Below are 13,319 nucleotides of genomic sequence, written 5' to 3'. Positions count from 1 at the left end.
ATTCAACAGTGATTTATGTTCACATATCATCATCAGGTTTTGCTGACAAGCATCCTGAACACGCAACGCCAGTTTAAGGAAATCAGAAATATTCCAGACATACAGGGACAAGCTTAACGCAACCCTAATCTTACCGCATCTCCATGCATGGTTGGTGAACAGGCTGAAGTCCATGTCAGCTATGCAAAGTAGTGGGGGTTGGCTGCTCTGTGACTCCTGAATGAACAACACTTTACACACAAACAAACAAATCCTGTATGAGGAAGCGCCCTAACCCAGAGAACCAAAGTGAATTTATCTTTAATGGCTGCTGTGGAATTCAAAACAAATGGTTAATAATGATGTCAAACAAAATGACCCCCCCCCGAACCACTGTCACCTGTAAGTGCTAGCACGCGTCTAGATAGACTCCATTTACACTTCAGGCTACAAACACTTGAATCATTGCTACAGAAATAACACACACTATTAATGTGTTGAGATAAACATCTACTATGAGAGACAGGAAATGGAGGAACTGTGGGGAAACTGAGGTCATCTACAACATTTTGGGTAAGACACATCTGCTAGTAAAATTAACACACACAAAAAAAGCTATTTAACATATTATTTTGAATCCTGATTCAAAAATTCTGTTGGTCATTCTAAAATCTGCTATACTTTCAGGAAAAAAACCTACTAACCATGCTTATTATGAATCAGCATTTACGCATTCTCACTATATCCACATCCTTCTGTTTCAGTCATATTGAGCCAAATCATGTGTGTTCTGGCAACATTTAACTATTTAGCACCAAACCATCTTCATTGTTAAAACCCAAATATGCACATATATTGTTCATTAATAGGCAAAAAACCTTGTGGTTTAAGAATGTACCTATAGCCCACAGATATTTCTATCAAATTTTAAAAAGCAAGGAAATTGGGCAGCTATAGTTAATGCACCAGGGGAACAGGAGACCTGAACTCGTCTCTGAGCTATTGGACTTCCCTACAAATTTGTCAAAATGCAAACACAATTTGGGTTGGTCTTTCACAGTCCAATCCGCTTCCTGTGTAGCTTGGAAGAATTTGATAACATGTACCTCTGAGCATATGGTGAGTGGTGGCAACACCTGCCATCTCCAAAGACAGAGAATTACATTTTTGTATGTTTCTTGGTGTTCTTATTACTTTGCTTCTTTCTTGTGTTACTACTGTTTCTACACAGAATCAAACCTAGAAAAATATATTTCTCTCATTCAACCTAGAAATCTGTGTCAAATTTATTTTTATTAATTTCAAAGCCTTTTTACTGGTCTATGTCATATTATGATTCATTGGGTGAAGACAGCCTTTTGTGTTTCAAACTGGAGTTCTATTTCTATTTTGGGTGCATTAACTGTTGAATCTGCAGTTTGATGTAAAATCAAACTGATTACAATACGTTACTACTTAATCAATGAATCAAGCTGTTGGAAAAAACAAACTTGGCCTGCCCAAACAAGTATGTTTTCAGCCTGCTATGTTTAAACAACTCCACTTAAGGAAAGGTGAGCATGGTCAATTAAAAACATAGAGCGCACCTAGAATATTGCTGGAATATATTTCACCTCCCACTGTTTTATCTTGTGCAAACTAAGACACTCCTCATGTCCACTGGAGACTATTCTGCAGAATAGTCAATACCATTATTCCACAGTTGTTTTTGGAGGTATTTTTAGGATAAATTATGCACAGAAACAGAACCAAAAGAAAATGATTTACTATAGGAAACGTCACTAACATTGCAAAGTAAATCAAGCATATTTAAAGTGACTATCTGAACTACATTAACTGGCTTAATAATGTTGCTTCCTCCCTGCTAAAAGAAGATAAGCACAGCACGTCTTGTTTCTGTTATTTGGGCTGATTACAGGTGTTGCCACCACTCACCATATGCTCAGAGGCACATGTTACCAAATTCTTTCAAGCTACACAGGAAGTGGATTAGACTGTGAAAGACCAACCCAAATTCTGCTTGCATTTTGACAAATGTGTAGGGCAGTACAATATCTCAGACAGGAGGTCAGGTCTCCTGCTGCCCTGGTGCATTCACTATAGCTGCCCAATTTCCCTGCTTTTTAAAGTTTGACAGAAATATATTTTGGTTACAGGTACATTCTTAAACCGCAAGGTTTTTTGCCTATTAGTGAATTTCCCTGCTTTTTAATCTGGGAGGTAAGAAATGGGATCCTGTGCAAGCTTGCTGAGAATGATCACTTGCATGCTTATTGAGTTGCAGTACTCCCCTGCAATCATGCCTAGGATAAACTGACCACAGGGGGACGGGGAGGGGAGGATGAAGGGCAGGGGTAGGGGAGGAAGGGCAGAGAGGAAAATGGGGATGGGAGAAGGCAGGAGGGGGAGGAAGAGGGCAAGTTTGATCATTTGCATGTGTATTGATTTCAGTGGGATGTACTCCCCTGCAATCCTACTTAGGATAGGTAACACTGACCATGGGGGAGGAGTTGGGAGAGGGGAGGGGAGAGGGAAGGGAAGGGAAGGGAGAGGGGAGGGGAGCAGGAGGAGGAGGAGGGGGAAGGAGGGGTTGGAAGGGGAGGGGGAGAGGCAAAGGAAGCAGGAGGGAAGGAGAAAAGGGGGGGTGATGGGAGAGAGGAGGAGTGGAGGGCAGGTTTGATCATTTGCATGCTTATTGAATTTAATGGGATTTACTCCTGTACAACCACGCTTGATAGGTAAAACTGACCATGGGCGAGGGGGAAGAGAATGGGAGGAGGAGGAGCGGGAAGAAGGAAATTGGAAGGGGGAGAGGGGGGCAAAGGAAGGGGGAGGGGAGGGGCAAGAGGGAGAGGATAGGAGAGAGGGGAAGGCAGGTTTGATTTGCATGCTTTTTGAGTTCAGGGGGATTTACTCTTGTGCAATCATGCTTAGGATAGGTGAAACTGACCAGGGGGAGGGGAGGGGAAGAGAGGAGATTGGGTGGGTGGGCACTGGGCAGAAGGGAAGCCCCTTTCCTTTCCAAAAGGAAAACATTGTGAACAGCGTTTCCCCCACCTTTTTGTTCTACAGCAGGCACATGTAGTCTCCCACCCAAACTGAAACCAAACCTGTCCCTGGCCACATCTACACCAGACCTTTATTTCACTTTAGACAGTCATGGCTTCTCCCAAAGAATCCTGGGAAGTGTGTTTAGTGAAGGGTGCTGAGAGTTGCTCCCCTCACACAACTTCAATCAGAGCAGCTGACTGTTAAACCACTCTGGCCACTGGAGCTCTGTCACAGTAATAGGAGTCTCCTCTCAACACCCTTCACAAATTACACTTCCCAGGATTGTTTGGAGGAAGCCATGTCTGTCTAAAGCGAAATAAAGGTCTTGTGTGGGTGTGGCTACTAGTCAAGCCAAGCAGCTGTGAGCCTGGCTTTCAGAACACTGACAGTTGGTTCTTACTGAGCATGCACAGGCTTATCATTGATTCCAATGCTAAATTTCTTAAATTAATTAAAAATCAGCCAAGCATTTTTTTAAAACTTTTCAACTACAGAAGGTGAAGGTCAGAGTATGGGGCAAGGCTAGTAATAGGATTACAGGTACTCTGTGAACATGGCTGATTTTTAATGAATTTCAACAAATTATGAGAACTCTGACAGAAAAAAGTCCAAAAGGGCTCTCGGGTTTTTTTCTCTCTTTTTAGACTTCGAACTCTCAATTCTCTCTGACTGTTTTGTGTATCACCATGAAAATTTAGGCGGTTGTGAAGCAAGAGTTTGTGAGTTCAGGACTATAAGTTTTGTAAGGTTTTGTTTTGAAATGAGCTTATGGGAAGGATCAGAATGGCATGGGGGATATTTTCAATTTAACATTGCAGAATGCAAAAAATCCATGCTGGCTATAGCATACAGCATTAAATCCACAAAACTGATGGCCACAAATGAAACATGCCTACACATGAAAATCCAGGTAGGAACATATAATTACTCCTATTGAATGAACTGATGCATAGCTGGAAATTGGAACACACCGAAGTTCACATTTCAAAGTTAAGAAACAGTACCAAGGAAAAAGATCCAATTCAGCCAAACAAAAATGCCTCCTTTTCTCAAATTCTTTAATTAATCATTAACCATGATTAATGAAGAGAAAAATAATCAACTCTTTTATATAGCCTTGTTGTTTTCTTAACCACCCAATGGAAGAAAATTACCATTTTACAGATATGGAACTATGAAGTGTCCTATGGAGTTCTAAAGACTATCTAGTTTATTGAAGCATGAACCTTTGTAGACAATGGGAATCTGCTTTACTAGATAATGAAGAGAGGCAGAGGTGCAGGTGTAACTGAGAGGGTAGCAGAAAGATAGGCAAAACAAGCTGTCATCTTTCTTCCACACACTTTCTGACTTACTACCCATAGGCAACTTTCAAATAATAGCCCCCTCTGTTCACTGAGTGTGGTTGACAGGTAGATAAATCAGCCTCCATCCAAGTCTATGCCAACAAATGTGAAGGTAGAATGAAGTGGAAGCTACATGCTAGCAATGATAAAGTGTTTGTTTCATTTTCCAAGCTTGTGTCTTCAGATTCCTGTGGGTTCTGGTGTCAGATTGAGATTGCACCCTCCAAGTTATGTTTAGATTAGTCTTAAAAGGACTCTGCTTTTTGCTATAACATACTAAATCTTTATGGGAATAATATAGTGGGTTACTTTTGCACATAGTAATCCCAGATTCAGTCCCTGACATCTGCAGTTCAAAGGGCCTCAGGTAGAAGGGATGCAAAAGGCTACAAGTCACAGTAAACATTACTTTTCTAGATTACTCAATGACCTGACAATATATAAGACAGTCTTAATTTCCCTTTTGATGAATTTCAGAATGTAGGAACATAAGAAGAGACACTGCCTTTTGTGTTCATCCAATCAGGGATTTGAAAACAGGTTAAATCCAATTGACTAAATGACACCACCTCTCCTGGTTCTTTTCACCTGCTACCAGTAACGCCTCATTACAAAGACACCCAGGGCAGCAACTCAAACTGCACTGAAACACAGGCATTTGTTTGTGCTGAGTTGGCAGGATTTGATATGCATGAGCTGCTTTCTACACACTGATTTCATTTGGCTTCCCTTTTGACAGCAATATTCTATTCTATTTCCAGTCACTGACACAGCAGTAATGACAGTTTGCCTGGCCAAGAGTTGCACGACTTAAAGCAATAAATATTATCTGCTCTTAAAAATACAGTAGCTTGCTGCCAGCCAGCAATTCCACAGTTCCCCATCTCAAACCAGCATGTCTAATCCAATGAGGCAGATACAAATACTCTAGTTAGATGAGTTGAACAAAAACGTGTTGCGAATGTTCTTGCAACTGTCTTTAACATCTACAAATAGCAAAAGTATTCACCTCTAGCAAAAAAACCCCAATATTCACTGTACTTCCTTATTCATGAGCTAATAACTGAGCAAACCTGAAACATAATCAAGCAGCACAAAATTATTTTTCTCAAATATACAAAATACCAGTTCCATCACCTTAAGGATTTAATGCCTTGGAGGGTTTCTATACAGTGTACTGTTCATGATATTCACAAAATGTGGTGATGACCATCAATCAGCTCAGATGGCTTTTAAAAAGGACTAAACACATTATTTGGAGCATATATATTGTAGTCATTTGTTTGCTTGGACACTGCTGGGGCAGGGCAGAATTATTTTTATTTAACAAGATTTATATACCGTTTAATTAAAAAAACACTCTAGGTGGTTTACATAAAGTATTCATAAGAAACCACCAATAAAACCAAAATTTAAAAACAAGTAGACATAATAAAATTATCAAAATACAGATAAATGTTGGGCTACAAGGATCTTGGTTTGATCCAGCAAGGTAATTTAGGGCTCTGATCCACAGCTCTATGCACACATAGCTTCCTTTTCTCTTCCATAAGAAGAGAAACTTCAGGGCATGCAGGAAGCAAGGGCACATGTGCAATTCAAAGCTCACTTCCTGTAGAATGAACGGGAAGTGCATGGAAGGCCAGGCCCTGAATCCAAGCTCTGATGTTTTATCTCTCATCTTAAAACTATTCCTTAGAATTACAGGAACTAAAGCTACATTGTATGTGTTCATTAAACAGGTAAGACTTATTATCTTGTTATGTAATGTGTTTGGGCACTATATAGACCCTTTTGATGGCAGACAAAATATTTGCAGTAGTTTCAAAATGACAAAAAGTAATGTATGTGCCACAGGTTCTTGCTTTTGGAATGTTTCCATTGCATTTTACTTCTTTACCATATCAAAATACTTGGAAGCTCACTTACCAATGCAGGCATGGACTCTGACTGAAAGCTGGGTCCTCAAAATTATACTGTGCTTCTTGCCCCTGCTGGGGGGGGAAAGGGGGGAAATTAATGAGCATAGGAAAAGCTAATTACAGCAAAATCTTGGGGATTCATCTGAAGTGCAGTAGTACCCTGTACATTCTCAACAATGACAGAAAAGGATGCATGAAGCTGCAATAAGTGCATTTCCTTATTAAACCAGATTTTAAAATATATATTTATATTACATTTTTAAGTAAATGGTTTTAATAGTTCAATTGATTTACACCAGAAAACAGGTTCATTTGGTTTGCTTATTTTTTGCCAAAAAGCACAAAGGATAAAAACTTTTACATATTCATCAATACATGAATGAACAAACACAACTAAGAATGATGAATCCCCCTGGGCTCATTTTGTACAGGGTTCATTTAATGGAGCCATTTCCCTCAAAGTCAGAAAACTGCTCAGAGCCTTTCACACACGTAATGATGTCACTGGCAGCACAACTGGGTCCAATCCCCTTAACTAGCAACAGGTGCTGCGGCTCTTCTGGCAGAGGAAGGGAGCTGTGTCTGTCAGGCTTTTTCAAACACCCTGGGAAAATTTATTTTACCAAGGCTCCATGGTCACTGCTGTAACAGTATTCAAGGTCCAGGGAAAAGGCAAGGTCAGAGAGAGGCAGACCCACCTCCCTCTCTGCCTGCTGCTCCTGCTTAGAGTTGCAGACTACACCATCAGAACAGCAGACAAATAAGTGGGTGGTGGATGGGTGCAGCTCTTCTCTGGCTCCAATAAGAACACATAAGGTTGAAGTGCTCGCCTCATTTTTAAGGCAAACAGTGCAAGTTGCCATAGTTCACATTCCAAGCCAAGGACTCATGAAGCTTGGCAACATGTCTAAATACAACAGTTAAACAACACACCGTAATGTTTGCCCTTGTTTTCTGAGCTCCTATTACAATAATCGAGAGCCAGTGTGGCATAGTGGTTAGAGTGTTGGACTACTACATGGGAGACCAGGATTCGAATCCCCACAAAGCCCTGAAGCTTACTGGGTGACCTTGGGCCAGTCACTGCCTCTCAGCCTCAGAGGGAGGCAATGGTAAAACCACCTCTGAATACCGCTTACCATGAAAACCCTATTCATAGGGTCGCCATAAGTCAGGATCAACTTGACAGCAGTCCATTACCATTTTTCATTACAATAATCATGAACCCTGCACTACTGGGTTTCCACGGGGTGACTTCCAAGCATGTTCAAGTGAATGTACTCAGAAGCCCTATTAAGACTTTCCTACTTAATGTGGGAAGGTAGGAGGTGGAGCGGGCAGACCCAGTGAGCGCAGGGACATTAGGAGTGAGGGCAACATGCATGGCCCTGGCACTTTCTTCACGTGTTATTTCCATACATTTTGGAAAAATGTCTGATTGGGGCTAGAGACAAATCCTAACGCAGGCAATCTACTTACCATGATTATGCCAATGGGAGGAAGTCAGTGGCATCCTGCCAGTGCCAGCCTTACTCCAAGCTGTCCACACATTGGGGAAAGGTCTGTAGAGGGGAATGTGCTCTAGACATGTAGGCCCCTCCTGGATCTTAGATCCCTGCGTGATCAGAGTTCTAAATCACTGGAGGAGGGAAGAGACCTTATGCATTTAAGTTTCTTCAGACTTTTCCCCAAATGCATGAGCAGCAGGTAGCAGGGCTGGCAGGGGACACAATGTCAGGGCAGGAGTGGATATGGCCTCACTGTCTTCCTCTACATGACCATAATCATGTGGAGAAAAACAACCAATCAGAGCTACTGAGAGAGAATGAGAATGCAATATTATTATCCCTGTGTGATTATATAACAAATACTTCATATTGTAAACAGAGTCACTACAGATGTAACAATAATAAACAAAGGAGAGTCTCAGCACATATTTCTCTAGCAGGCTATGTCCAGCTTCTTTTAGCATTTGGAATATGAATGACTGATGTACTAATCTGTAAAACAAATGTTTAGTTAGTTGATTGTTTTGACCTCCGCTCATGCTTACTGTGAGCTGTCCATCTTTTACTGTCTGTAAGGAACGTACCTTACCAGTTCTCAAACAGTCTTCTGTACACACTTAATTTCAAAACTATTTTTCAACCATTTAACTTTGTGGATTCAGTTCACCGAGAAGTTGCCTATTCTTGTGTAATTCATATTCCTTCAACTGGATTTGAACATCAAAAGAAAACTTCCTGCTGGAATGTGCCCTACATATAAAATAGGCAAAACCCCTTTAGTCTAAGAGGATGGTTATTTTCATAACATTTAAAAGTGTTACAGGGCTCAATATATGATGTCACAATTCCAATTTGTTCTTATGTCACAGTAAAACACCACTGAATTAACAGCTACCTCTATCACCCATCCCTTGCTGCAAGAGAGCAGAGCGATATAATAGCACAATATACTCTTAAGATAAGTAGCAAACTGCCCATCTAGATGCTCAGAGGCCCCACAAAATTTAATGGCGCTTACTTCCAGGTAAGGCTAAATAGGATATCAGACTTAGGGTGGAATCATATCCATGAGTTACATTACATCGTAAGGCTGGTCAGGAGGTATAAGATGTAGCTATGCAGGCAGGATTACACATGCCAGGCGAACACCACTGGTGGAGATACTCTGCTGGCAAAGGTATGTTTCCACATCAAGGAATGACTTTACCACAGCTCTACTTTGAAGTTGTTTTAGTGCTTTCACACATACAATGTAAAAATATTTTTAAATTTTTAAAAAAACAGTGACCACAAATGAAATATCCCTGCACATAAAAATCCAGGTAAAAACATGGAAATTAATTACCAAGAATGATTAGCACTGGGTTATATACAGCTCAGCTTTAATGGAATAAGATACCATAAAAATAACTGTTTATAAAAGCTTTATTTGAGATATGCATTTAACGTGAATTGTAGGACTGTGTTCCAAATCCATTTCTAATTACTTACAGAAATATTTGTAGATCTCTTTCCCATTTTTTTTGGTAATAGTTTGAGCCTAAATTTAATTCTGATAATATTATTTATTTATTACATTTATACCCCACCTTTCTTTTTATGATAGAAACCCAAGGTGGCTTACATATCCCAAGCAGTCTCCCATCCAGGCACTGATCCGACCTGACCAGGGTGCTAGCCTCATGTGCCTTCAGACCATAGCCTTTTAAAGGAAGAAAAACTCCCTGAATTTGGGAAAATAGCATATTTTGGAGAAAATATTAGCCTAGCCATGTCCCTGGTGTACTAGTTTTCAGTGTATGAAAGGGGTTTACTTGGATGGGTATTTAGATGGAGATTACCAACAGTACAGTGTTGCAATAGATTACATTGGCCTGGCTTGCATGAGCATGCAAACATGCAAGATCCTGGAGAAGACGGGAGCTTGCAGCCGCTTTGTTCCTCTCTCATCTTTTTACTATTGCCCTGTGCTAAGCTAAGTCAAGGTTTGCCTTAGCCTGTCGACCAATCCGGTACTCATGGTTAATCTCTCACTAACTACAAGCTGTAGACAAGAACAAACCTTGATTTTAAAAAATCTGATTTAAATTTTAAAAAATTATTATTATTAACCATTCATTTGTATTCACCCTCAGTGAAAGCACAAAATATTCTCAGTACAAACCCAAGTAACCAACGGCAAAAATTTAGCTAACTCTACAAATTTCTAACTTCTGGAAAGGATTGTTACTGCCAGGATAACTGATCATGAGAAGAATTCTTCCCACTCCACACATGGACAGCTGGGTGCAGATGCTCCTGACATGCCAGAAGCACAGCATTGCTCTGGACTACTGCACAGCATCCCAAAGCCTTCCTCTGCTCAAGCAATGTCCCAGGCCTCACACATGTACGGTATAGCTGCCAAGAGTAACTCTAGCTCCTCCAGAATAAATGCTGTACACATGGGGATTTGTGGCATTTGCTGCTTCAAGGAGGAGGCACAGGGGAAGGAGCAGGAATAGGCTATACTAGACTGGTTGTACCTCCCCATCCCCTCTTCTTATCCTCCAACTCAGTGATGGTGGGCTACATATGGGTGGCCATCACCATCCACCACTATTGAAAAGTGGAAAGGAAGGGCAGGAGGTCGGGAGTAGGGAAAAGGAAGTTGCACCACCCCCCTTGCCCCACTGTGTACAGAAAACAGGGTTATATTCCATGAAAACAAGGGGCACTGCAGTTATCTGACAGCTTCAATTTCCAACACAGACATTATAATTTGGCTGGTGTCAACGATTATCCTAAATGTACTTTCTGTACATTTAGGAGCAGGAATAGGCTATACTAGACTGGTTGTACCTCCCCATCCCCTCTTCTTATCCTCCAACTCAGTGATGGTGGGCTACATATGGGTGGCCATCACCATCCACCACTATTGAAAAGTGGAAAGGAAGGGCAGGAGGTCGGGAGTAGGGAAAAGGAAGTTGCACCACCCCCCTTGCCCCACTGTGTACAGAAAACAGGGTTATATTCCATGAAAACAAGGGGCACTGCAGTTATCTGACAGCTTCAATTTCCAACACAGACATTATAATTTGGCTGGTGTCAACGATTATCCTAAATGTACTTTCTGTCCAATTCTGTCCAAATTATCAGCAGTTTGATATGCAAATTAGTTGGGGCATGGTTAAAAATGGGATGTGTATCAGGTGGAGCCAGCAAAAAGGTAATCAGGCTTTGTTACCCCATGCTGCCCCCAACCCCCCTCCCCTGGCGAGCCCAAAAGTTCTCCTTTTGGTTTAGTCTTAGTTCAAGATATTTTTTTCGTAGCTTGTAGGGAGTTACAACCTTTCTACCAAGTTCTGAAGAATATTTTCAAGCAAGCCAAAAGAAAGTATGTGTAAGTTCTAGCAATGAAGAGGATAGCTGGAACAGAAAGAAAAAAATAAAGAAAAGGAAAGAAGGAAGCGGAGTGGGGAGAGTTCAGGGTTTGTTTCCTTCTCTGTACGAATTCTCTCATTTCTGCAATACATGGATACTCTTTCCTTCACGGCAACAAGAGAGATACAGAGAATGAAATAAAGCTTTTCTACAATATTACATTACTGTAATTTCCAAGAAATGTCCAGCAGAAGTTTTATTTGGTATAAATTGAGTGCTTCCCAGGAAGTCACACAGATTACCCAAGACTGTTCACTTCCCAGTATTGATTTGATTGTTTGTATTTTATTATGAAACACATTGGGACCCATTTGGTGGAAGGACAGTACGCAAATATTTTAAAATACATAAATAAAATGCATACTATTGAAAGCAAAGGACAGCATCCATTTATGGATGGGGAAAATGGGCCTTAGATCTGATTTATGTCTGCAATTTCTAAAAGTGAGGATAGGTAAGGCACACTATATGACTCTTCGTGGATACCAAAGCCTATAGAAAAGTAGAAACATCAGTGGAAATAAATGTTTCCACACATTCCTAATGAAAACAAGGCCTGAATTCAATCTGTGAAGCTACTTATAGTCCCACAGTTACATAAGGAAGGCCTGTGAATGCAATGTGACACCATTCTAGTATGCTGGGATTTCTTATCCCTGAAGACAAGAGTTAGTGATACTGGCATAGCTAACCATATAAATAAGTCTGGAATCTTTCTCCAACACAGACCTGCTTCATACATCACACTAAGCCAAACCAAGACTTAGCACACAGACGTGGGCTCCCTGAAAGATTACAACAGCTTTGCTCCTCCCTAGCCATTTTGCTGTTGTGCTAAGCTGAGCTATGCTCTGGCTTAGTGTGTTGTCCAAACCCAGATTTGTGCTTTACCTTTCTCCAGGCTAATCACAAGCAGTAGCCAAGGTTTGTCTTGTGGTTTGCATGTTCAGAAGACATACTGAACCAAACCATGGCTTAGTTCAGTTCAGCGTAGCAGCGAAACAACTGAGGATGAACAAACTAGATGCAATCTCCTCTCCCAAAGCTCACACACTCATGCATTCACGCTAAACCATGGTTTGGATTAGCACTGGGATGGGGAATATTTTTCAGCCTTAGGACCACATTCTCTTCCGGGCAACCTTCCAGAGGCTACATGCAAGTGGTGAGCAGGGCCAGAGTTAAAAGTGGGCAGTAAAATTTACTTTCATACAATATGCTAATTTACACACACACACCCCTCTACTCTCTAGCAAATCAACCAATCGGCATTATTAAAGGATTCCATCCAGGGGAAAAAATACTCAAGGAGAATATGAGGCAAGGTGAGTGAGAGGAGTGGCCTGAGAGGAGAGGGTATAGCTGGGGAGGGGGTATTGTGTGGGGAGAGTCCTGGTACCATATAGAGAGGCCTGGAGGGCCCCTGGGCCTGATGCTCTCCACTCCTGGCTTAGATTGATAAGCGAACCAGGCCACTGTGGTAACTCTGGACCATATAAAAAGCAATCTGATACTACTCACATGCCTTTAAAGATAATTACCATAGCTATTGTTGAAGTCATCTTTGATTTATATGAATAAATTCAATTTGACATCTTTCCCAACAATATTATGTTAGACCAAGAAGAACAAACATGTGCATATTGTTTTCATGCTACAATTTTGCTGTGTCAAACGAAATATTGTGAATGCACAACAGAAAGCACTTGGAGGATGCTAACTGCAGCCTAGTCTCCAGAATTAAAATTTAACCAAAGAATACACTCTTACAAAAGGGCACCTTTACAGAATACATCTCTGGTATTCACACTACAAAAATGTGACATAACTGTAGAGCTCCGTGCCAAAACATCTTGCCAGTTCCAACATTTTGTTTTGCTTTAACCTACAAAGCTGCATCTTGCTAGGGCAGTCTATACTCCCTAAGAATGTCTGAGTATAAATGATATCTTGCAATCATTCCCAGAACACTGAACTGTTCAACCAGTACGCAACAGCAAACACATCTGCAAGGTATTTTTTAAAGAAAATTATGAAGCAACATATACCTGTGATATTTTCACATTAATGAGATTTCCTTTTAAAAGCCC

The 13,319-nt window shown here is 40.9% G+C and overlaps 1 protein-coding gene and 1 long non-coding RNA gene across 19 annotated transcripts in view; one reads left to right on the top strand and one right to left on the bottom strand.

Annotated features, from left to right (window-relative positions):
- The window catches only part of FHOD3 (formin homology 2 domain containing 3), a 573,780-nt gene that overhangs the window by 496,838 nt on the left and 63,623 nt on the right, over positions 1-13,319 (bottom strand). For all 18 annotated transcript variants that reach the window (XM_061588106.1, XM_061588108.1, XM_061588113.1 and 15 more), the window contains exon 3: positions 6,306-6,370. In XM_061588106.1, the coding sequence (XP_061444090.1) occupies positions 6,306-6,370 (65 nt within the window). The remainder of the gene's footprint in view (positions 1-6,305; positions 6,371-13,319) is intronic.
- Positions 6,003-13,319, top strand: part of LOC133365822 (uncharacterized) — a 34,525-nt gene continuing 27,208 nt past the window's right edge. Inside the window, exon 1 of the long non-coding RNA XR_009758323.1 lies at positions 6,003-6,118. This is a non-coding gene — a long non-coding RNA (uncharacterized LOC133365822). The remainder of the gene's footprint in view (positions 6,119-13,319) is intronic.

Source organism: Rhineura floridana, chromosome 11, assembly GCF_030035675.1.
Source record: "Rhineura floridana isolate rRhiFlo1 chromosome 11, rRhiFlo1.hap2, whole genome shotgun sequence".
Classification (NCBI taxonomy): Eukaryota; Metazoa; Chordata; class Lepidosauria; order Squamata; family Rhineuridae; genus Rhineura; species Rhineura floridana.
Note: the sequence above shows the minus strand (reverse complement) of the source record. Positions and strands in the feature narration are given on the sequence as shown.